Consider the following 24,649-nt stretch of genomic DNA (forward strand, 5'->3'; position numbering starts at 1 on the left):
GAAGATCGTAAATTCAAAGCCAGCCTCACAAACTTAGTGAGACCCTGTCTCAAAAAGTGAAAATAAAACAGGTTGGGATGTGGCTCTGTTGTTAAGCGCCACTGGGTTCCATCCCTGATACCAAAAAATCACAATCATCGTCAGCTTGAGCAACGACCCCGGGCGGTCGGGAAAGGTAAAGTTTTGCTAAGGGCTAAAGCTAAGAACCTAACATCCGCTTTCCGCAACTAGGAATCTGCAGATCTCCGTTTGCAAAGCCTGGAGGAGAGAAACGACATTTATCCTATACCAAGATGGCAGCCTCCTCGCCCCTTCCTCTCCCCAGCCGCTTTACCAAGATGGCAGTCATCGGAAGTGCGTTACGAGAGCTGTGCGCGCAAGATCCTGGCCGGATTTCCGCAAACAGGTCCCAAAGTTCTTCCTTTAACAAGATGGCGGCAGGAAGCAATGGCGGTGGCGCCGGACACTGCTCGAAAAGCAATGCTGATTCTGGCTTCCTGGGGTTGCGACCCACTTCGGTGGACCCGGCTCTGAGGCGACGGCGGCGCGGACCCAGAAATAAGAAGCGGGGCTGGCGGCGGCTGGCTCAGGAGCCGCTGGGGCTGGAAGTTGATCAGTTCCTGGAGGACGTGCGGCTGCAGGAGCGCACGACCGGGTACGTGGGGCGGAACTTCCGGGAGCAGGGTCTCATTCTGTGAGGCCAAGTGCGAGGCCGAGCGTGCTTGGAGGAACTTCCGGGGGCGCTAGGGGCACCTGTTCTGGGCTCCCCGCGGCAATCGTAGAGGATGCGCAGGGCTCACAGGGAGGGAGGCTTGATAGAGTTGCCGAATTTAGCAAGTAAGAATACAGGACCCCCAGTTAAGTTTGTATTTAGTGAACAATTAACTTTTTAGATAGGTATGCCCCAAGTACTCACCCTAGCTTGGTGCATTTTAAATATCAAGCTCTGTAAACTGAGGGGCGAGGCCGTGAAAAGCTCCAGGGTGGGAGGAGGATGCTTGAATGAGGATGCTGAACCCCGAGTGTTTAAATCTATTCTCTTCTTAACATCTTTGCTCTGCATTTCTATCCCCCCAGTGGCTTATTGTCAGAGGCCCCTGATGATAAACTTTTCTTCGTGGACACTGGCTCCAAGGAAAAAGGTGAGGTGGACTTCGGTGCAGCATGGCCACGATTGGTTATCTGGCTTCTCAAAGCCTCTGAGAAGGTCTGTGTTAATGACACAGATGTTTAGAAGGCAAACACCTGCTAAAAGTTTAAGTGAGCATCTTGGATGGATGAAAAGAAGGCAGATAGGGTGAAGGCTGAGGATGTAGCTCAGTGGTAGAGCACTTTCCTGGTGTTCCTGAGGCCCTGGGTTTTATCCCCAGCATCACAAAAACTTTTTGTGGGCTGCAGATGTAGCTCAGTTGGCAGAGTGCTTGCCTTGCATGCCCAAGACCCTGGTTCAATCCCCAGCAACACACACAGCTTTTTTCTTTTCTTTCTAAAAGCTTTTTTCTTTTCTTTCCTTTTTTTTTTTTTTTTTTTGCTTTTTATGGTATCAGTGCTCTTTATGCACAGGTAAGCCAGGTAGTGTCTGCCTCAATAAATTAAGGTAGATTTGCAGAAGCAAGTCACGTACCTATACAAATCAGATCTGAGTTGGGTGTATTGACACATGCCTGTAATCCCTGTGATCTGGTAGGCTGAGGCAGGAAGATTACAAGTTCAAAGCCAGCCTCAGCAATTTAGCAAAGCCCTAAGCAACTGAATGAGACCCTGTCTTGAAATAATAAAAAGGACTGGGAATGGGACTCAGTGGAAAAGAGCCCCTGGGTGCAATTCCTGATTACTTCCCTCTCCCCCCAAAAAAAGTCAGAAATCAGATCTGTTTTAGTTAATAAGATGAGCTTTTGTAAGAACAGAAAACTGTGTTATAAACACTAGGTAAGAAATTAGTCTTAACACGCTTGCTTTAATTTGCCAGGAAGCATGGTTGGGACCTGCTGTAACAAGCGGAGGGAGAGTGGATTAGGGATTGCTTTGATGAGTAATAGGGATTACATCAGTTATGGAGAAAAACAAATTTAAGAATATGTTATCTGATTTAGTGAGGGCTCTGCTTTTGGAGGGCAGTCGAGGTTTCCCCAGCAAGAGAGAGAGCTGCTTCAACAGCAGGATGTCCAGGATGAGCTTGTGAGAGGTCAGGGTCTGTTTAATAGAAACAGGACCTGTTTCAGTGGGCAAAAGATAGTGAAAGGAGCTGCTTTGAGGCCTGGGGGCTTTGAATGAGCAGGCAAAGGTGGTTATTACAGAGGGTGACTTTCACAGAGGTCAGGACATCTGGTGTGTGGACAGGGATGGTCATCAGGGCCTAAGGGCCTGCTCTGGTGAGCAGACAATCTTCAGAAAACAGAAGCAGCACTTTGTGGGTTCAAGTTTAGCAGGAAAATGTGGACAGAGGCTAGGGGTGTAGCTCACAGGTGTAGAGTACTTGCCTGGCATGGGTGAGGCCCTGGGCTTGATCCCCAGCACCACAAAAAAGACAAAAACATAAAACATACAAAGGTGGCAGTGCTCATGAGCACACAGGTGGTTCCTGTGTTTTATGCTTCTGGAATAATTACGTTGCCATAGTACCCAGTGAGAGGTTCTCACTGAGGAAGCACAGAAGAGCAACGCCCTGTGTGTGTGTGTGTGTGTGTGTGTGTGTGTGTCCTCATGGGTTGTGGATGGTATAGCACCGTGCTGTATTTTGTTGTAGTTTTTACTTTGTGTGGTTGGCCTTTGAAGTTAAAAGCAGAGAATGCTGTGCTGTGGATTGGCTAGCCCTGGTCCTGAGTACAGCCTTCTGGTGCTGCCTGTACCTCAGTGTCACCTAACGGCTCTCTTTCCCATTAGTTCTGTGGCCCTTTCCTGGCTGTACCAGGAACCCCTCAGTGTGGGACTGTGGGTATGTCCCCAGCCTGCCTATTGCTGGCCCGTGATGTGGGTTTGCTGGAGGGTCAGACGTGGCCACCTTGAGCCCTATCTTTGGTGGCTCTTCCCTTGTGTGGGAGTGTGAGGTTGTCTGGGTTCCTCTGGGATGGCTTGGGTTGCAGGCCTGATGGCTCCAGTGGAGCTGAAGTGGGGTGTGGGAGAGGTTGGTCTTTGGCAGTGGGGAAGTCTGAGGCCTTGATCCTTTCTTTTCCTACTCCAGAGCGTAACAGGAAGAAGACTCGGGTCCAGAAGAAGTCGCTGCTTCTCCAGAAACCCCTGCGGGTGGACCTTGTCCTTGAGAACACATCCAAGATCCCTGCCCCCAAAGAGTGAGGGTTCTACCAGCCCTTAGACCCTGGCCGTGAAGGATTTCCTGGGGGTGGAGTGATAGAGGAAGGCAGTTAGGGTCAGAGTTGGGCTTCAGAAGGGGGCTGGAGAACAATATGAGGCCAGTTCCTGGGCCAGTGCAGTGAGGAGCACTCTGGACCTGGCTAGGAGACGGGGTTGGAGGGCGGGGATGTCTGGGAGCTCCGTTTAGGGGAGGGCCAGACAGCACTGCCAGAGGGGACAGGTGACGGGCTGCCCTGGGGTGGGAACAAAGGAGGAGGTGTGGGTTTTCAAGTGATGCTGAGGTCAGTGTTGACCTGGCAGGTGTGAGGGGCCAGGGGACGTCCAGGGCAAGGTTGTTGCCTCGTTGGGTCAGGCTCAGGAGCCCAGCTTGGAAGAGAGGCCTCTGAAGGGCAGGAGGGGCAGTTCCCCTGGGGAGGGCTGAGGGGAGCTGCCGGGTGGCAGGAGCCCGTCCAGGAGGAGCAGGTGCTGTTGCGGCTCCCTCACCCGCTGCCCCTCTGCTGCCTCTCCTTGCCCCCAGCATCCTCGCTCACCAGGTGCCCAATGCCAAGAAGCTCAGGCGGAAGGAGCAGCTGTGGGAGAAGCTGGCGAAGCAGGGCGAGCTGCCCCGGGACGTGCGCAGGGCCCAGGCCCGGCTTCTCCACCCTCCTGCGGCCAGGACCAAGCCTGGGCCCGAGGACACCATCCAGCGGCCCTTCTATGACCTCTGGGCCCCAGACAGTGAGTGAGCTTGGTGTCACCTGCTGGCGGGGACAGGCTGGCATGGGCAGTTGTGTGTTGTGTGCTCTGCAGGAGCGCCACGTCTAAGGCTGTCCCCGGGTGTGGCTTCCAGCAGAGTCAAGCCCTGAAGTGGCCCCTTTCCACTGTGTCCCTGTTCCTGAGTCGTAGGGTCTCCTGCCTCAGCCTGGGGTCAGATTCACTCCCTGGACCCTGTCCAACTGTGGGCTGACCTGTGTTTGAGGCCCTCAGGGTCTGTGAGTCTTGGTCCCTCAGCTGAGCTTCAGTGCCATCTTTTTGAAGTGAGAGGGGTTGGGCGGAGTCCCTGGGGGTCGTGATGCTAGAAAGTCCCAGAGCTGCCCTCATGTCTCTGCAGACCCTCTGGACCGGCCATTGGTGGGCCAGGATGCCTTTTTTCTGGAGCAGACCAAGAAGAAGGGAGTGAGGGTGAGGATGGGGAAGGGCGTGCTGGGCGGCGGGGCAGGGCGGGGCGGGGCGCTGCACCTTGTCCGGGCGCAGTCTCAGTCTCAGTCTCAGAGCCTGCCATCCCGGTGACCAGGCTCCTGGGCACCGTCCCGGCTCCAGCGCTGGCTGATCCGTCTCCCTCTTTTCCCACCTGCAGGCAGCAGACATGCTTGGTTCACGGGGCAGTTGGGGATTTAGAGGTGACGTGGGAAACTGCCGCGCCTGCTCACTGAGCGCCTGCTGTTTATTTGGTCTGTGGCCTCTTTTACCGTGAGCGGACCCGAGTGTTAGGAGCTGGGAGCCAAATCTCAGGGTCCAGCTTCATTCAGGTGACAGGTGTTGGCTTCTTGCTGGGCACGCAGAGCAGGCATGGAGCCTACGGAGGCCACGGGTGCAGTGTCCTCCTCACAGGTGGCGTTTCTGTGTGGCGGGCTTCCAGGGGTGCCAGGGAAAGAGACCTGGGGGAGGTGGCAGGTCAGGGGACATGACGTAGGCCAGGGAAGCCCTGGAACAGTGCGCGTGGCTTAGAGGCCTGGAGCGGGTGGAGTCGACAGAGACTGGGGGAAGGACCAGCAGGTGCCCAGGCTGCCAGGCAGGACAGGCAGAAGTGCAGGAGCCTGGAGGAGGCCAGTGCAGGGGGGGCGGCTGGCCAGAGGCAGGTGTGCTGATAGGGAGAGCACCAGAGGGTCCCCTGCAGGGGAGCAGGGAGTCCAGGGACAGGGCGCGATACACAGGGGGCCAAGGTAATAGGGGTGGTTCCTGAGCTATTGTGGGCTGGGAGTGACCAGGACAAAGCTCTGGGACAGAAGCACCAGGCTCATAGGGGTTAGTGTGGAGAGCTCGGGGGCATTAGGGTGACCCCTGTTCTTCTGGTGACCAGTGGCCTTTGCTGGGGCACAGATCTAATGGGGAGGGACAAGAACTCCTGAAAGCAGAGAGGGTACTTGAATCACGTGTGCTCTTGTGGAAAGGCAGGTCCTGATGACTCGAAGTTTGCATTTCTTACGTGCCCCAAGCTCCCCATGAGTTCTCTGGCCACACTGAGCAACAAAACTCTAGAAAGTATTTGTCTCTAGAAAGCATTTGTCAGTTGTGCCTTGCTGTGATGGACGGGGGAAGCTCACAGCCTCTGTGACACGGCTGGAGGTTGCGGTGACCAGCTGGGGAACTAAAGTCGGCACTCAGCATGTGTGTGTGTGGGTCGGCAGGCATCACCCACTCCCACCCTGTGGCGTCACCATGTGGCCTGTCGCTCTGAGAGCCTGACAGAGCCCTGCCTACAGGCAGCTGCCCCTCGCCCCTGCCCCACCCTGGTCACCCTTCTGTTGGAGATGCTGGATCCCACAGGGCCACTGTCCAGGCTTCAGAGTGGGGGGCCGCATGGCCAGGCAGCCTGCAGCCCCTGCCCTGCTGGGCCTCGAGTCCCAGCACTTGGGGTGAGAACATGAGTGCCACGGTTCCCGGGCTGTCCTGGTCCATTCAAGCTGCTGTGACAAAATGCCTGAGACTGGATGATGAATAATACTAGGAGTTTACTGCTCGCAGTGCTGGAGGCTGAGAGTAAGATGGAGGCAGCAGCAGCTCTGGTGTCTGTGAGGGCTGGTCTCTGGCTCCAAGGGGACGTGGGAGTGCCAAGTCTTCCTGCTGTGGAGGGCAGGAGGAGAGAGGGGCGCTGGGTGAAGCCTCTCCCTGGAATCATGAAGTCGTGACCCTGGGACTGGCCCTTCATGTCCTCGCATGGGCAGTCAGGCTTCCGGGTGGACTTTGGGAGTCCCTCTGGGCCTGGACCTCACCCTGCTGTGGCCTCCCTTCCTTCAGCGGCCACCTCGTCTCCACGTCAAGCCCTCCCCGGCACCTGCTGTGGAGGTGACACCTGCGGGAGCCTCCTACAACCCGACCTTTGAAGACCACCAGGTGGGTGCAGGCCTGAGCGGGCCCTTTGGGGTCCAGCTCTGCCTTCCAGTCAGTTTGCCATGCCAGCCCTGTGCCGGGTGGCGCTGAGAACTCAGGAGGCTGAGACAGCCCTGGGTCTCAGACAGCAGTGACCAGAGTGGTTGGGGCTGGGGTGCAGCACTTGACCCAGCCTGGGGGTCAAGATGGCTGAGGAGGGGGCTGCTGCAGCAAGAGGGGAGCAGGTTTTCCAGGCAGTGGAAATGGTCTGTGCAAAGGTCCTGAGGTGGGGGGGTCCACAGCACCCTCCGGGAGGGAAGTCCTTGAGACATAGGTGCCAAAGGCCTGAATGGTAGCAAACGAAACAGATCCAAAGATGGGCAGCTTGGCAGCGGGAAGATCAGGCTGAGTCCGTGTTCATTTCATAGTCATTTGTTGGAGCACAGATATTGTGAACCAAGGTGACACAGCCCCTTTGGTGCTCCCTGGGGTGGCACCTCTTAAGGGACAGGGCACTGGAGAGATCAGGGTCACTGCAGCATATGCAGAATGTGTGCCCCAGTGTGCCCAGAGGCCTTTTGGCCAAAGAGGGGTTGAGGACCTTCCCGCCTGGAAGGGAGTCCACAGGAAATGCAGCAACACAGTGCCCTGGAAGGACCAGGCTGGAGTTGGAGGAGTGGAGTGGGGTGGGGGGCTTAGTGTGCGCCAGGTTCCACCCCCACGCATCCTGCTGAGCATGCCACTTGTCACTGTGGCATGGAGTGGGCAGGGCAGTGGCCCTGGGGAGAGGGAAAGCCAGTCAGGCAGCCCTACTGTCACCGTGGTCAGCTTTAGAGCTGCTTTATCAACCGCAGGACGCTTCTTGCTCCCTGCCCGTTCACAGATGCCACCATGTCCCCACCTCCCTGGGACTCGGCAGCCTGCTCTTCCTGTCCTGTTTACTTTGGACACTTTATTTTGGTGCGGAAGCCACAGAGCAGAGCCGATGTGGGGGTTGGTTAGAGCCCTCTGCCTGTGCCCAGGGAGCAGGGGCCTGAGCCTGGGGTGGGGCAGAGGGTGGGCAGCCTGGGGGCCTCACGTCTCCCACCCTGCAGGCCCTGCTCTTGGTGGCCCACGAAGTGGAGCTGCAGCGGGAGAAGGAGGCGCAAAAGTTAGAGCGCCGGCTGGCCCTGCCCGCCACCGAGCAGCTGGCGACCCAGGTGAGTGGATCCTGCCCCGCCCCTGCCCCTGCCATCCAGCCACCGCGCCTCCTGACCGGCCCCTCCCCAGGAGTCCACGTTCCGGGAGCTGTGCGAGGGGCTGCTGGAGGAGTCCGACGCGGAGGCCGAGCAGGGCCTGGGCGAGGAGCCGGAGGCCGGAGGGGCCGAGGCCTCACCACCTGGCCGCCTGCCCGCCGGGGAGAAGAAAACCGAACAGCAGCGGCGGCGCGAGAAGGCGGCGCGGAGGCTGGTGAGCCCCGCCCCCGCCTCACCTGCGCTCAGCGCAGCCTCTGCCTGTGCCCACGCCCGGGGCTGGGGGACCCGAGGGTGCGGGGGCGGTGGGAGGAAGGCGGTGGGCACTCGTCAGCCAGCCCCACCCACACCCACCCCCACCCCCACCCCAGAGGGTGCAGCAGGCGGCGCTGCGGGCCGCGCGGCTCCGGCACCAGGAGCTCTTCCGGCTGCGGGGGATCAAGGCCCAGGTGGCCCGGCGGCTGGCGGAGCTGGCACGGCGACGGGAGCAGCGGCGGATTCGCCGGCTGGCGGAGGCCGACAAGCCCCGCAGGCTGGGGCGGCTCAAGTGAGTCCTGGCGGGGCTCTGGGAGATCGGGAGCATCAGGGCCCTGGCCCAGGAACACCCCCGGGACCCTGTCCCCTGAGGCCCACTCTCCCTAGTCGGGCTTCTGGGTGTGCTGGGGAGTGACCCCTCCGTGCTGCCTTCCCACGTTCCCAGGTATCAGGCTCCAGACATCGACGTGCAGCTCAGCGCTGAACTCTCCAGCTCGCTCCGGACCCTGAAGGTACCGCTGGTGGGCAGGTGGGGCTGCAGGCCGTGCCCGGTGATGACACCATCCTTGCTCCCCGTGCCCCCAGGGGCTGTGGGCGACACTTTGGCTGCCCTCAGGCTGGGCCAGCTGGGCCATCGCCTGAGGGCTGAGGGCATGGTCCTGAAGGGGGGATGACCCTGGGGGCTTTTGACCCCAGCTGCGTTCTTGTCGCAGCCCCTCCTCTCCCACTTCAGTCCTGTGGGCCTTCCTGAAGCTCAAAGCAGACCCTGCCCCTCCTGCTTGGAACCTGCCCCCTCTGTAAGCCAGGAGCCCCAGGATGCCTGGCCTGGCCCTGGGGCAGCAGCCAGCAGGGCTGTTAGTGGCACCTTCTTTGAGGACCTTCCTCTGGCCCTGGCCTTTGCCCCCATTGTTCCCTGGGCCCGGCGTTTCCTCTTCCACTTCCTCCCCAGCCCTGTCCTGCCGACTCCAGACCCAGCTCCCAGGCAGCCAGGGGTCTGTGCCCCAGGACAGGGTGGAGCCCCATGGTCCAGGGCCAGGCGGAGTGCCCGTCCCATGAGGAGGCTGGGCCAGGCCTGCCTGCTTCCCATGGTGGTCTGCCATCCTGCTGAGCTCCTCTGTGTCCTGCAGCCCGAAGGCAACGTCCTGCGAGACCGCTTCAAGAGCTTCCAGAGGAGGAACATGATCGAGCCTCGGGAGCGGGCCAAGTGCGGGCTGGGCCGCTGGGGATGGGCTGCTGGGGTGGGGGGTGAGGTTGTCTGTCCCTCACGTTCCCGTCCCTGCTCCAGGTTCAAGCGCAAGTACAAAGTGAAGCTGGTGGAGAAGCGGGCATTCCGAGAGATCCAGTGAGCAGGCTTCCCTTCCCGGTGGGCAGGCTGGTCCCTGACTGGGACAGAAGCACGGCTTTGATTAACTCAAACCAAAAGGGGCCCTTTTCTGGGGCACCCCACTCAGGGCCCTCACCAAGCCCAGGCTTCCTTGGCCAGGTGAAGAGGGTCAGCCCGGCAGAGGCATCTGAGCCCAGAATGCAGACTGGGTGGGTCCCCAAAGGGAGACCAGAGGGGCATCTGTACGGCAGGGACGCGGGGTGCCCTCCCCTCATCTTCCCTCAGCCCCTCTCCTGTTCGCAGGTTATAGCAGCTGGTGCAGAGCCTTGCTCCTCAGTGAAGCCCCCCTGGGATCCCAGCGGCCCAGGAGGCTGAGGCAGGAGGATTGCAAGTTCAAAGCCAGCCTCAGCAGCATAACAGGACTGTCTCAAAAAGTAAAGAGCTGGGGATGCAGCCCATTGGGAAAAATAAAAATAAAAATGATACAACCCCTCTGACTGCCACAGGGCTGGCGTGGCTTTCTCCCTGCAGCCGGCTCTCTTCCCTGAGGTCTGCATGTCCCCCTCTGCTGCACAGGGTGTTAATGGTAATCTCTGCCAAAGCCTGGTGAGGACCCAGACTCTGCCAGGCCGTCAGCCGCTGGAGAGGCTGGAGAGCCTACAGGAAGCTGGCAGGGCTGCGCACACGCAGGGCCCTGGTTCCATCCCAGCACCAGAGATGCCCAGAAAGAAAACGGGCAGAGCAGACAGCTGGCAGGCAGCGCGAGGGAGTGCGGGGCTGCGGGGCTGCAGAGCTGACCACGTCTGGTTAGCACCGTGGAGGGCCATTGCTGCTGCTGGTGAGCCGGGTGTGTGTTGCCTGCGGCGCTCAGCCACTGTCGAAGGTGGAGGTGGGGCCCCTGTGCTGTTCTTGAGCAGGTAGATTAATGTAGTGAAGTGACACTGCTGCTGATGAAGGGGCACTTGGGAGCATTTTCATTTGAAGGTGAAAAGACGGGCACAGCAACAGTTCACCGTAGGCAAGTTGTGGAGCCAGCCCAGGTGGCTGGCGGTGATGCGTGCGTTCAGGGACTGTGGTCCACATACACAGTGGAGTATTAGTCAGCCATGAAGAAGGAGATTGTGGCATTTGCCAGTAAATGGATGGAACTGGAGGGTGTCATGCCAAGTAAAAGGAGCCAGTCAAGGGTGGAATGCTTCCTCATGTGGAAGCTAGAGCAAAGTGAGGGGAGTGCAGGGAGGAGGGGGGAGCACAGAGCGAGCAAAATGGTCATGCAGTGCCCATGTGTGACCGTCCAGCAGGGAAGCCCACCTCCATGTACATGTGAAGCACTAATCAAAAACTGAGAGGAGGGCTGGGCTGTGGCTCAGTGGCAGAGTGCTTGCCCAGCACGTGTGAGGCCCTGGGTTCAATTCTCAGCACTGCATATAAGTAAATAAAGGTCTGTCAATAGGAATAGAGAAAGGAGGGGAGGCACCAGAGGCTGAGGTGGAGTGACTCAGACTCCAGGCAGGTACGATTGTGTCCAAACGACCCAGCTGCTGCCCACGGCTGTGGTGCTCGAGCAAAAAGCCAGACGCCATAGGGCACGAGAGGGAGGCGAGGCGAGGCGGTCAGGCACCCCGGGCTCATGCCAGCACAGTCCCTCAGAAAAAGAAATCCTGAGAAAAGGCATCACGACATCGGGAGTCACTGGTCCAGCGTGACCACTGCACCTGGAGACCCCTGCCTGTTTTTGTGAGGGGTTTTTAAAACCCACATTCTGCAGGATGCACCCCTCTGTCCTCTGAGCCACTGTCACAGTGCAATCGCCACCCTGGACTGGGCCGGCCACTGTGGTCCCTGAGGTTCAGCTCTGGGGTTCTGTTCAGCCACACCTGCAGGCCCGGTGGCTTCCTGGCAGCATCCTGGAGCTTCCCGTGCACCCTGGGCCCTGCAGTGTCCTGACGTTGTGGCGCCTCCTCCTTCCTCACAATTGCCTAGAACCCCATGGGGGGTGCCGGGGCCCTGGCTGCTCCTCAGGATGCCGGGCGAGCCTCGGTGCCTGCCCTTCACTTGTGCCCGCAGGCTGAGCCCCTGGAACTGGGCCTCAGTGTCTGCAGCAGCTCATCCAATGTAGCTGGACCGCTCTCCATTAGGCTGCTCTAGAGGCTCCCTCCCCAACAGCAGAGAAGCCCTCCTGATTCCTGGCAGCTTTGCTGCTGCGTGACTTTGCTTTTGTTGTGCTGTGCCAGGTTACCAATGCAGCTGACCATCGGTATTGCCTCTGTGCTGGTTCGGACCTGTTGTCCAGTTTCCTCCAGGGATGTCTCCATTTGTTCATTTGCAATAGCTCTTTATTTTGGTGGATCTGAAGTCTCTCGTACACAATACAAACATGCCTTCCAGGCTGTTTTTTTTCCCCCTTTGTACATGGTGTCTTTTGTCAGGCAGAAGTGTTCAGAGTTTTCTGTTAGAGTTTCACTGTTTTATTATGGTCTTCGGGAAGGTTTCCCCAGGACAAGATGTTCATAAAAAGAACAAGCAATTTATAAAAGAAATGGATGAAGGGAGAGAAGACAGAGCCCCCTTCCTCTACCACGTCGCGTAGAGCATCGTGACTCTAAGGGGCTATTTCTGCTGTTCCTCCCCCTCTCCCATTTTAAATAAAAAGGAATGTTCTACAGATAAGAAAACAGCTCTTTGTGTTTGGGGTGGGGTGGGACAGATGATGGGGCAGTAGGTAGATGTGAAAATGAGAGCCCCCAGGTGGAGGGTGTTCTCCGTGGAGAAGCCCTTGCCCAGCGTGCAGGAGACCCTGAGTTTCACCCCAGCGCCACAGGAAAAAGGGAAGAGCCTTACAGGTGTCAGCTAAGGATGCTGAGAGCTGAGCGCACACTGGGAAGGAGCCTGAGGAATGAACCCCAGGAACCTGGGAGGGGAGGAAGCCCAACCCAGAAGTGCCCTGGGGGCATCTGTCAGATGGGGCGAGCGCTGGGGGTGGCCAGCTGGGGCTCAAGGACAAGTCCTGCAGCCTGGACGCGCACTGTGTCCTCAGGAAGTTCTTGCTGTATAATTGTCTAGGGAAATGCGTCTGTTCCCCTGTGTGCAAAAAGCCGGGGTCCCCATCAGAGCCGCGTGCGAGTCTCAGTGCACGTCAGTGCGTTTCACCCATCTGGATTCTGCATCAGCTGAGGAACTGGAAGGACAGGACTCTGCTGACCTTGAGGCTGCAGTAGCCTTGGTCTGCTGCTTCCTTTGACATGCAAGGGACAATGAGGTGGATGAACGGGGAGAGGTGTGGCCAGGAAGTGACTTCCGACGGAATCCAGGGATCCAGGCAGTGGGACCGAGAGTGTCCCAAGGGAGAACTCTCGACTCTGCCGGTTGAACATTCTCCTGGGTGGACGCAGGGACACACCTCTACAATCCCTACTTCTCGGGACCCTGAGGCCGGAGGATCACAAGTTCAAGGCCAGCCTGGGCAACTTAGACCCTGTCTCGAAAAATCAAAAGGGCTGAGGGTGTAGCCTAGGGGTATCGTGTCATGGTCTTCGATCCCCATTAATATCAAAATATTTTAAAAATTCCCAGTAGTCGTCGGGTAAAAGTCTTGTGGTCTTCTGCAATGTGGGCAGCGAAGGCTTTGGGGCTACTCGTTTCACGTCCCTCCAGGGCCCCGCTCCTTTTGAGTCTGTAATGTGGCATTATTTTCCCTAAATAGAACTGTCTTGGGTCTTGGAAAAACTTCAGGCACTGCCAAATCTACATCTGCTGGCCCATCATATAAAAAGTTGTCAGGGCTCCAGCCATTGGGTAACGCTGAATAAATCGCGTGTGCTGCGGGATGGGCATGACTTGGGTTAGGAAGGAGCCCACCTGAAGGCAGCCCACGTGAGGAGTTTGCGCTTGGGACCTGAGTCCTGACTTTGAATCCCAGCTGTGTGACTTGTGCCGGTCACTCAACCTCTCTGTGCCTCCATCTGCAGCAAGGAGTAATGATAGTGCCTACTTTGCTGGGTTGTTACAAAGATGAAGTCAGGCTGATGTGAAAGCGCCTAGGGCAGGGCTGGCTCCGCTCACTCGAGCCCCGAGTGTTCGCTATTATAACGACAGTTAGGAAAAAATAAAGATGTGGAAACTTGTGATCTGTGCCAGAGACTCCTGGCAAATGCTGTGACCTTTTGACATGCTGATTTCACTCTTGGGAAAGTGCTGTAAGGAAATGGCCGGGAACTGGGGAAGGCATAAGGCAAGGGCAGGGCTCCAGAGAATGGAAGGAAACGCAGTGACCGACACAGGGCAGGCGCCGCCACTCGGGGAGGCCCTGCACCCCTGAGCCCAGCAGGCGGAAGCCCGTGCAGCAGCGGTGGGGGTTTGCGCTCTGATGCTTTGTGGGAACAAATACACGGAACCTCCCCCGTGCACACTGGCGTCCATTCAGCAAAACCCGCGCCAAGTTTTGTGCGTGCGGAGGGGTGTTCCAGGGGATTCTTGAGCCTTATTTTGTCCAGAGTTTCCCATTTTTTTCTATAATGACCACCCCCCGCCCTTATTAAATGTTACTGGGGATTCAACCCAGGGGCGCCTAATCACTGAGCCACACCCCCAGCCCTTTTTATTTTCAGATGGGATCTTGCTAAGTTGCTTGGGGCTTCGCTAAATTGTTGAGGCCGGCCTTGAACTCTCGATCCTCCGCCCGCAGCCTCCTCGCGGGGATCACAGGCGCGCGCCACCAGGCCAGGTGGGAGCAAATTCCGCCCCCTTTAAACAGGGATCCAGAGGCTGGGGACGCAGGCCCGGGGCAGAGCGTCTGCCCAGCACACACAGGGCTCTGGGCTCCGTCCCTCGCACGGCAGATCAAAGTCAAACAAAGGAACAACGCGACCACCAACAAACCCCATGCGGGTTGTCTGAGGTGGGGACGTCTCAGCTGTGTGGTTTGGGGCAGAGGAATTTGTGCTGGATGATGTCCAGACGAAGCCCAGGCGGCCCACGGGGCCGGTGAATGAACTCGGGGGACCCGGCAGGGAGACGGGCCGGGTCGTGGGTACGGTGGCGTTGGAGGCAGTGGAGAGGGCCGGGCGGCCTCACTCCTGCACAGGCTGGAGGAGCCCCGGGAGAGGACGGGCAGGAGGTCGCTCATCCCTAAGAACTGCCCGCGTCCACGGTGGGCCGCGCCTGGTGACCTGCTGAGAGCCGTCTAGTGGCGCCACCCGCGGTCCTGCGTGAGCGTCAGCGTTAGCAGCCCGGCCCTGAGGGGCGGGTGTGGACAGCCCAGGGAAGGGTCTCCCAGGTTCAAGGAGAATCGAGTTGCTGGAGACAAGTAGCTGCCAGAGAGCGCCGGCGCCAGGAATCTGAAGGCCCCGCGGTTCCGGAGAGAACAGGTGGGCTTTGGGTGGGCATCTGGGGTCCTGGTGGGGGCGAGGCCTCACTCGTGTTTCCACGCTGCTAAGGAACCCCTCCACTCTGGCCCCGCCGGGATTCAGCCCCAGGAGTGGAGGAGAGGGGTGGGCAGGGGTCCTGGACCTGGAGCTGGGGAAGGGACTGGTGGGGTGAGGCCAGAAGTTAGTGGGATAAATCTGTCTGCACGGGGTCCTTGTCATTTTTCAGCCTCACCCCCAATAGCATCCCATCCTTCCCTTTTCCACGGCCATGCTAAGGCCTTTCCCAGAACCCCTAGGGGCTGGCAGACACGGATGAACTCCAGGAAAGAAATCTCTGGGTGTCACATGTCCCAAAGCCAAGATGGTCTGGGATTCCACACAGGTTCTGAACTTCCAGCCCTATCAGTGGTGAGAAGCTGTTGGAAATGGGAGGAAACAGAGCCAGGAGATGGTGGGACGTGGATTCTCGACAACTTTAAAACCACCTGAGCTTCTGGAGCCTGCTGTGCCTGAAGCCCTCCCTTGGACTTTTCAGTTATGGGAAGCAACTGCTTAAGCCAATTATAGCTTGGTTTCAGACACAGTCAGAGGCTTGTCTAAAAATGCCCTAATGCCCCTCCCTCCTCTCCACTGCCTTCCCTCGTCTCTCTGCTGTCTGTCCCAGGTGGGACCACATCCAGACCTTCCACTTCCCCAGGAAGTCAGCCTGGACTGCAGCCCTCTACCCACCTGCCCACCATGAGGCAGAATCAGAAGCTACTCTTGACTCCTCACTTCGAGGTGGGGGCCTGGTTTCAGGTCTGCTCTGTTGAATTTTCCTTGTCTGTTAAAGGGGTAAAACATGCATCTTGCCTGGAGAAGGTGCATTAAGGAATTGGCTGCTGCCGGTGCTACAGGTAGTGGCCAACAGGGAAGCCCCTGGAGATGCTCCTGGGATCTAATCCTGGACTCTTGGACAGATGTGTGGCCTTGGGTAAGTCACTCAACCTCTCCGAGCCTCAAGAGAGATACCAGTTTCTAGCATTAAATGAAGTAATACCTGTAAATGTTTACGACCATGCCCAGCACACTGGAAGTGTTGTGACAGTGTTTGATATTAAAGGGGCTCAGTAGGGGGAAAAAGATGGGCCACCTCACTGGTTGCCGTGGTGATGGGAGGCAGTGGGATCTGGGATGGCAACATACTCTAACGTGTACAGGTCTACTCGAATGACTCTTGGAAAAAAATGTCCTGTCTTTTCTAGATGGAGAAAACCAAATAGCTGGTTAGAGGAAGTTCTCTTTGGCTTACTTTTTTTTTTTCCTTCCAGTGATGGGGATTGAACCGGGAGTATTCTAGCACTGAGCTACATCTCTAGCCTGCCTGCCTATATGTCTTTTGAGACAGGGACTTGCTAAGGTGCCCAGTTTAACACCAAACTTGTGGTCCTCCTGCACAGTGTCCAGAGTACTTGGGATGACAGGTGTGCACCACCGTGCCCGGCTCAGGAGGGTCAGACGAAGGGAACTGTGATGACCAGAATCCAAGCCAGCCCCTGCCCCAGGCAGACAGGGCGCTCTGGTCCCTGCCTGTCATGAATCAGTGGATTTGTCCTTGGGGCTGCCAAGTCCTTGCAGTTGGTCACTGGAGCCTCCTGCTACCTCTGGCTCAGGTGCCTGTTCCAGGGGGCATGGAACAGCAGGGTGGCTGCTGGGAGCAGCACTGAGTCCCACAGTCCATCAGCCGGAGCTGCAGGAAGATGCAGCCACCAGGCAGCAGAGACCACTGCTGCAGAGTGAGAGCTGAACAGCAGGAGAGACTTGGGAGGGTGAGCGAGAGGGAGAGGCGTGGTGCCAGAGACCGGGTGCCATCTGAAAGATCTTCCATCTGAAGGAAACCTCACCTAGTTAGGCTGTGGCTTGCTCACCTACTTACCCATTAACCCCTACATCCATCCACCATCCACCCACCTCTCCACCCACCCATCCATCCATCCATCCATCCACCTATCCATCCACCCATCTACCCATCCATCCACCTACCCATCCACCCATCGACCCATCCATCTACCCATCCACCCATTGACCCATCCATCCATCCACCATCCACCCACCTCTCCACCCACCCATCCATCCACCCATCCACCCATCCATCCATCTATCCATTCACCCACCCACCCACCCATCCACCCAAGGCCTCCCAGAGTGATCCCAGTCTCCTATAGATCCTATATTTCTCTGTGTCTTGCCTGAAAATATGTGTCCTGGGTCCTCGGAGTATCACAGACACCAGAGTAAGTCCTACCAGATTCCGTCTCCTGTGTGCACACTTGTGTGTGTGGCACAGGAAACTGAAGAGGTGTGGCAGGGACTCAGGGCATCTTTGGACAATTCTGCCCCCAGCAAGAGAAGAATTTGTGAGCTCTACTCCGAAACACGAAGACTCTGAAATAGGCCTTTTTCCTTTAAGTCTGCAAGTCTGCCTCTGAGCCAAAGGTTTGTCTGGACAGGAAGTGACAGGGACACCTCCTGACTCCCAGCACGCCTGAGTTCGGAGCAATACTTGCTGGAAAGAGATAAGCCTTATCGCGGGAGGAAGATAAGAATTCTCTTGGTGCTAACAAGTGACTTAGTGTGCCTTCCTGTTTCACAAGAGCCTTTCTTTACATGATTCGATTGTCTCAAATGTTTGTGGGCATCCAGAAGAATGGTGTGTGGTTTTGTAGGTTCTAGTTTTTGTGAAGGGGGGGGGTCTCAACGGCAGCCTTTAATAGAAGCATCTCAACACTAGGCTTACCATGCGTGTGTGCGTGCATGTGTGTGCGTGCCTCCCCTTGGGTGCACCCCTGACTCTAATCTATCCTAAGGACGCATTCATCTGACAAGTACTGATTGGGCGTCCGCCTCTGTCACGCGTTAGTTGCTGGGCACAAACCTGGGAAGAGGACAAAACGGAAAGTCGCCGAGTGCATGTTCGTGTGTGTGTGTGTGTGTGTGTGTGTGTGTGTGTGTTGTGGGGTGGACAATCACAGGAGGTAAGGAAGGAGCAGGTCTGAGGCTCTGAGCGGCAAGAGGAGGCGGGTACAGAGCCCCAGAGGGGCTGCGCTTCTAAGCGGGTGTCAGGGGAGCCCACCGAGAAGATCAGAGATCTGGAGGAAGGCAGATGGAACCCTGCAGTCACCTGCAGGAAGGTCGCCTGGCCGCAGGAGCAGTCAATGCAAAAACTCAGAGAGGGACGCGTGGATGTGAAGGAGGGAGGGCAGAAGAGATCAAAGACAGGGGACGAAAGGAGGCAAAAGGGGTCCAGGAAATAGAATTTGAAGCTGGAGTTTTGCATGTAATTTTTTTTTCTTTTAAGTACGGGGCTCTTTACCACTGAGCTACATCCACGATGCTTTTTCTTTTTGGAGACAGGGTCTGGCTCAGTTGCCGAGGTTGATCTTAAACTTGCTACCCTCCTGCCTGGGCCTCTTGAGTTGCTGGATTGCAGTGAGTGCCCCACGCCCAGCTGTGAATCTTAAAGTGACCATAAATGCACCTACTTGTGAAAATTACCTTGCCTACTAGCAGATTAAGCAAAGAGCTACACACAATATTTTTAAAAATTTGTAATCTAGAGGACTTTCCAGTATTGCCTATTCATCAGCTAATGGAGACAGTAACCCCAAGGATTCTGAGGAAAACCAGTCTGAGGTCATCCCCGCCCCCTTCCCATGCCCACCCCCACCAAGTTTCTTTTAGGAGCGGAGCCAGGGACCCTCAGATGCATCTCTCACTCTGAGATGGTCCCGCTAATGCACCCCTTGCTTTCCTAAAGAAAGCTCTGTGCCTCTACTGATGCGTGCTGAAATTCTTTTTTGTCCAGTAAATCCAGGACCCCACTTGTACTGAGTTGAGTTCCCCCTTCTCCAGGAATTCCTTAGGTTTTTCTTCCAGCGTCTCTCTTCTGTGGGGACAGACGAACCTCAAAAACACTGCTGGGAGTGGCAGCCACGTCTGTAATCTCTGCAGCTCAGGAGGCTGAGGCAGGAGGATGGAGAGTTCAAAGCCAGCCTCAGCCACTCAGGGAGGCCCTAAGCAACTCAGCCAGACCCTGTATCTCAATAAAACACAAAAAAAAAGGCTGGGGATATGACTCAGTGGTTAAGTGCCCCTGGGTTCAACCCCCGGTTTAAAAAACAAAACAAAACAAAACGAAAAGACTTAGGACCAATGAAAGCAAACACGAGCAGCCTGTGGATGTCGTGCATTGTGTGGCACATTAAAAGTACTGATTTCATGCTATGTGATTCTTAACTGATTCTTTTAAAGAGGAAAAACAAAAAAAAGCAAAAACAAACCCTGAGGGAATGTGTTTGCTCTGTTCCCACCAGAGCACGGGGCCCAGTGAGGCTGAGCACAGGGAGGAGGGGAAGGTTAAATCTGGGAGATGTGGGCAGGGTCCTGCAGAGCTCCTGGCACGCGGTGAGGACCGCGCCTTCGCTGAACGAGCCGCGGAGCCGGAGTGGCCGAGTGGGAACGGCGCCCTCTGGCGGCCGTGCGGGGAGCAGGCTGTAGGAATTTGGAATTTGCACCCCATTCAAACGTTTTAAAACGTGGAAGTTTGCCTTACATCCCAAATCTATGAAAACTGCCCATTCTTTCTTTCCCTAGTGTAAGTACAAGTTTTATTTTACAAAACGAGTCCTGCCATCCTTATGGAACAATGTGAGTGATTTGTGTTTTATTTTTTATTTTATTTTTTGGTAGAGGGGATTGAACTGGGGCGCTAAACCACTGAGCCTACCCTCAGTCCTTTTTTTTTGTTTTGTTTTGTTTTTTTTTTTTATTTCGAGACAGGGTCTCACTAAGTTGCATAGAGCCTCGCTAAGTTGCTGAGACTGGCCTCCAACTTTCAATCCTCCTGCCTCAGTCTCCCGAGCTGCTGGGATTACAGGTGTGTACAACAGCTGTGCTTTATTAACTTTTTCTTCCCCATTTTCTTCTCTCCATGTGGGTCTGGCCAGGGTGACCAGTTGTCCTCGAACCGTTTCCGAGTTAGGAGGTTTCCTGGAAGGACTCACGGGAGCCAGCATGCCATTGATTTACATGGTGTCATAATAAAGACACACCAGATCTGAAGGAGAAAATGATCTGAGCACTCAGGGCAGCTCACCTGCCCCAGCAACAAAAATACGGCAACCTGTGTGGTGCATTTCTGTCCAGGGAAGCCCATCGACAGTCCAGCACCCCAGGTTTTCACTGGATCTGGTCACTGTGCACCTCTGCCTGGCCCCGTCCAGGCTTCCAGGAGACCCGGTGTGAATGCTCTGTGCAGCCTGGGAACACTCACCTACCCTTATCTTTCCTTTTTTTGCAGTTCTGGGGATTGGACTCAGGACCTCCCCCGTGCCAGGAAAGCACTCCACCAGGAGGCTGTGTCCCCAGCCCAAGCCAACCTGATCATTTTGGACACGGACGGATCCACGTCCCAGGGAATTTCCCAGAGACGAGGTCAGAGTCAGCCTTGCAGGCAGAGCTTTGTAAGAACGCAGCCAGGCCTCTCCGTGACCTCTCTCCTTCCCTCCCCTCCCCTTCCGTTTGCACACTGAATCTTTATCTCCAAGGGGCATGTGGTGATGACTGATTTAGACAAGGTAGAGAAATCAGATCAAGGGAGGAAAAATGAGATCTAGAAGAACAGCGAGGGCCAGGGGTGCAGCTCAGTGGTGGAGTGCTCACCCAGCACGCTCCAGGCGTGGCCCAATCCACAGAACCACAAAACAAACACACGAACACTTCAACTAATTTACTTTGAGTTTGGACCACCCCCCCCACTCCCCCCACCCCCCGTCCTCCAACTCCTCAGTTCAAGTCAGCCTCCTGCCTCAGCCTCCCAGCCCTGCACCTGGCTCACAGAACTTCTTTTGGTACTGGGGATTGAACCCAGGGGTACTTTACCACTGAGCTTATCTCTAGCCCTTTTTTATTTTATATTTTTGAGATACGGTCTTGCTAAACTGCTGAGGGTCTCCTTAAACTGCCCAGGCTGGCCTTGAACTTGCGATTCTCCAGCCTCAGCCTCCTGAGTCACTGTGATTACAGGGGTGTGCCACCAGCTTAAAAAACTTCTTTAAGATAAACGTAGTGACCCAGGAGGCAAGAACCACATCTGTTTACTGTATGTCTCTGGGGCCACGGGCCACTGAGCACCTGTAAGTGGGGGACTGTGTGTAGGTATAGTTGAGTGACGTGTCTCTGCTCAGTGTGTGCTTTTGGTGTGTGTGAGGGTCTGTGTGTTGTGCTACAGTGTTCACAGATCCAAGTGAAAGTCTGGGAGTGCGGCTGTTATTGTGTGTTAATAATTTGTGGTGTGTGTGCGTGCGTGTGTGTGTGTGTCTCCAAGTGCAGCAATGTGTGTTAGATGGTCGCATGTGTGTCCTGTCCCTGGATGAAGGACATTGCGTGCTATTGTGTTACTGTGCAGCCGTGTCTCTGCAGCGTGGGATTGGTGCCTGACTGGAGGTCCCATGAGCTGCATCCCTGGGTGAGCCCGTCTCCTGGCTGGATACCTGTGTGGGGCACGTCACGCATCCCACCCTGCAGCAGGCGGGTGGTGTGGGTGTGCCCCTGTGCGTTGTGCGTTTGGATGAGTATCATGAGGTGGCTGGGCGCAGACCATGGCTGAGTAAAGGCGTGCCCTGGTGTGCGCAAGTCCCAGCTTGCGCTGGGTTTGGGTGAACGTGCAGTTGTGTGGTCAGGGAGGAGCGAGTGTGCGTGTGAGAGGCAAGGGTTGGGGCGGACTGCCAGCCTGGGAGCTGTCCATTTCCCTCGCCTCTCCTCCGGGGCAACAAGGACCCCTTTGTTCTCTGTGGCAGAAGAGGAGTGTCCCTCCTCTCTTGAGGTCTCTGGCAAGTTCTCAGCCCTGAGCCTGGTCAACAAAACATCCCCTGGGCCCCGCATGGTGGTGCACACCTGTAATCTCAGTGACTTTGGGAGGCTGAGGCAGGAGGATCTCAAGTTCAAATCCAGCCTCTGCAGTTTGCAAAGAGCACTCGAGGATTTGATCGATCCTCAGTACCGGGAAGAAAAAAAAAAGGAATATTGAAAGTGTACATGGAGGCAGAAATATTTGGGGGGAGAGGGCTATCCCCACAACAGACAGAACTCCCTATTACGTCTGCACAAAAAAACTGCTTTAAAAGTTTTTTTTTTTTTTTTTTTTTTTTTTTTTTTGCTTCTGGAACCCAGGGCCTCATACCAGCCAGGCCAGTGCTGTGGTGAGTCTACAACTGAGAGCCACACACAGGCCTCCTGGGGTCCAGTAACTCTCAACAACGCTGTTATGGGTTGAAGCATGTCCTTTGCAAAATGCCTGTGTGACAGTCCTATCATCTCTGAATGTGACCTTACTTGAAAATAGAGTCACTGTGGATGTAATTAGTCAAGGGGAGGTCACACTGGAGCACGGTGGGTCCCTAGTCCAACCTCCCAGGGGAAGCTGGACACAGCCACACGTGGGGGGCATGGTATGAGGATGAAAGTGAGAGGGGGTGATGCTCCTGCAACCACGGAACGCCAAAGATCACCAGCAACCCCCCAGAAACCAGGCCAGATTCTCCCTCAGGCTCCTTGGAAGGAACTGGTCCTGATCTTTTTTTTTTTTTTTTTTTTTTTTTTAAGTTGTCAATGCATCTTTTATTTCCTTATATGTGGTGCTGAGTATCGAACTCAGGACCTTCACATGCTAGGCAAGTGCTTTACCACTGATCCATAACTCCATTTCCTCAATCCTGACCTTGATCTCAGACTTCTGGCCTCCAGAAATGTAAGGCAATTGATTTCAATTTCAGCACCTTGGTTTGTGGTCCTTGGTGAGAACAGCCCAGCAAACAAACAGGCGGACTACAGACAAGGCATCCTTTCCCACTGAGGTGCAGAGCTTTCTCTACATGTTGGAGCTGATTCTAGGAGGATGAGCAGGAGTCAGGTGGCAGAGAGGGCAGAAACAGCATGTGCAAAGGCCCAGGGGCAGGAAAGTGGGTGAGGTCCTTGATGAAACCTCAGTGGATCTGGATTGTTGGCAGCACTGAAAGGACCAGAGAGGCACCCGGGGACTAGGGAGAGGTGGGTCATGCTACGGTTTGGGTCTTTGTTCTGAGGGCACAGGGAGGCACAGGGAAGCTCTACTTAGGAGGCATTCACACTTCATGCAGCCCTGTACTAATTGCGGTTCGCACACTTGCTCATTAAATCTGATGCCAGAGATAAGAACTTCTGACCCAGTGAGCACAGAAACGAAATTGGGCCAAAGAGTAGGAGCACACAAGCTGAGCTTTCATTGGGGCTTAACCTCAGGAGGGGGGAGACTGCACTGAGGGAGCTTAGGCTAGGTCCCCAAGCAAAGCAAGAAGCTATTTGTTACTTATGTGTAAGAGAGGCGGGCTAGGGTTTTGGATTTTTTTTTTTTTTTTTTCATACTGGGAATTGAACCCAGGGTACCTCATCACTGAGCCACATTCCCAGCCCTTATTTATTTACTTATTTATTTATTTATTTATTTAATACAGGGGATTGAACTCATGGCACTCACCCCCTGAGCCACATCCCCAGGACTATTTTGTATTTTATTTAGAGACAGGGTCTCACTGAGTTAATTAGGGCCTTGCTAAGTTGCTAAGGCTGGCTTTGAACTCGCAATCCTCCTGCTTCAACCTCCCAGGTTGCTGGGATTACAGGCCACCGCACCCTGTGTGTTTAGGAATTTTAATTTAGTTTAGGTCTTTTCAAAGATTTTTTTTTTCCTGTGTGAGCATTTTGAGGGAGATCAGTGTCAGTTTAGAGCCAAACTTTACATCTGTCCTGTTGATGCTGCATTCCATTTAATCATTTTTGCCTTGCAATAAGGTCACTGCAGCTGTTAAGAGAACACAAGGGTATGGTTTTGCACACTTGGGATCTCAGCGACTTGGGGGCTGAGGCTGGAGTATCACAAGTTCAAGGCCAGCCCCCGGTTACTTAGCCAGCCCGTTTCAAAATAAAAAGGGCTGAGGATGTAGCTAAGGGGTAAAGTCCTTGTCCCTGGGCTCCATCCCCAGAAGCAAAGCAAACCAAACCAAACCACAAAGAAATAGAAGAAAAATAACCATGCAAATTAACAGACTGGGGGTGGGGCAGGGTTCTTTTGGTCTTTTCCCGGGTCCCCCAACAATCTCCTTCTCTTATCTGGTTTATCCTTGAAGATGTCAGGGCATTTTGGCTTAAGTGATGTATCTGCTTGAGTTTTGTACAGGTGTGTTTGAATCGGAAGTCTCTCCCTGACACTTGTTAGGCAAGTGCTCTACCACTGAGCCACATTCCCCGCCCTATTTTTATTTTTTTTGGTGTGTGTTGGGGCTTTGAACCCAGGGGCGCTTAACCACCAAGTAACATCTCCAGCCCTTTTTAATGTTTTGTTGAGAGACAGGGTTTCCGCTGAGTTGCTAAATGCCTCACAAAGTTGCTGAGCCTGGCTTTGTACTTGTGATCATGCTGCCTCAGCCTCCTAAGCCGCTGGGGGAATTATAGGCATGCACCGCCTCATCTGCCGTTTTTGCTTTATTTTTTTTGAGTGCGTGTGGAGGTACCTGTCTCAAGGTCTCCAGCCAGGGAGGAATATGGAGTGGGTCTTGAACTTTGTGTCAAGTGAGGGCCAGGGAGGGAGAAGATGAAGCCCGTGGCAGATTCATCTTTATTAAGCTGTCCCCAGTTCACGTGCAGAGGCTGTTCTAGTGACTTTCAGGTTCGTGAACGCAATTTAACCCTTACATCATCCCCCAGGGCAGTGCTGTTGTCCCGTGGCTTCCCGCCCTGCACCCCCACTTTCCAGATCACTCCCCGTGGGAAGGGACTTTGTGTATTTGCTCATCACTGTACCACGGGAGCCCAGAGCCGCACCACGCACACAGGAACGCTGCTATACCAGAGCCCATCTCCCAGAGGCGGCAGCTGAGGCTCAGAGGGAGTCGTGGGGTCTTAACCCCTCAACTCTGCTGCCCGCTTCCAGCACTTTCCATGGAGCCCGAAGACCGGATGAAGGCGCAAAAAAGAGGGGTGCGTGGTATCGGGCGCGCCAGGGTCGCGGCTGGACGTGG

The 24,649-nt window shown here is 55.5% G+C and overlaps 1 protein-coding gene and 1 long non-coding RNA gene across 5 annotated transcripts; both read left to right on the forward strand.

Annotated features, from left to right (window-relative positions):
* Nucleotides 1-412: 412 nt before the first annotated feature.
* Nucleotides 413-10,554, forward strand: NOP53 (NOP53 ribosome biogenesis factor; the record flags this gene model as incomplete). Of its 2 annotated transcripts, XM_079119050.1 has the most annotated exons (13): nt 413-655; nt 1,078-1,142; nt 3,182-3,290; nt 3,830-4,029; nt 4,403-4,473; nt 6,310-6,405; nt 7,476-7,580; nt 7,651-7,830; nt 7,985-8,160; nt 8,314-8,380; nt 8,996-9,072; nt 9,154-9,210; nt 9,496-10,554. In XM_079119050.1, the coding sequence occupies exons 1-13, from the start codon at nt 432-434 to the stop codon at nt 9,500-9,502; spliced, it is 1,434 nt and encodes a 477-aa protein (XP_078975176.1). In that variant the 5' UTR covers nt 413-431. The 2 variants fall into 2 exon arrangements, with proteins under 2 accessions (XP_078975176.1, XP_078975177.1); XM_079119051.1 differs by lacking the exon at nt 9,496-10,554 and having other exon boundaries at nt 9,154-9,214.
* A 3,225-nt stretch (nt 10,555-13,779) lies between these two features.
* Nucleotides 13,780-20,328, forward strand: LOC306647799. Of its 3 annotated transcripts, none has more exons than XR_013760168.1 (6): nt 13,780-14,089; nt 15,223-15,531; nt 15,869-16,021; nt 19,191-19,244; nt 19,377-19,473; nt 19,897-20,328. It is a non-coding gene; the product is annotated as an uncharacterized lncRNA (long non-coding RNA). The 3 variants fall into 3 exon arrangements; XR_013760169.1 differs by having other exon boundaries at nt 13,780-13,915; nt 15,391-15,531; XR_013760170.1 differs by lacking the exon at nt 13,780-14,089 and having other exon boundaries at nt 14,748-15,531.
* Nucleotides 20,329-24,649: the final 4,321 nt, after the last annotated feature.

Source organism: Sciurus vulgaris (genome assembly GCF_902686455.1).
Source record: "Sciurus vulgaris genome assembly, chromosome: 17".
Lineage (NCBI taxonomy): Eukaryota > Metazoa > Chordata > Mammalia > Rodentia > Sciuridae > Sciurus > Sciurus vulgaris.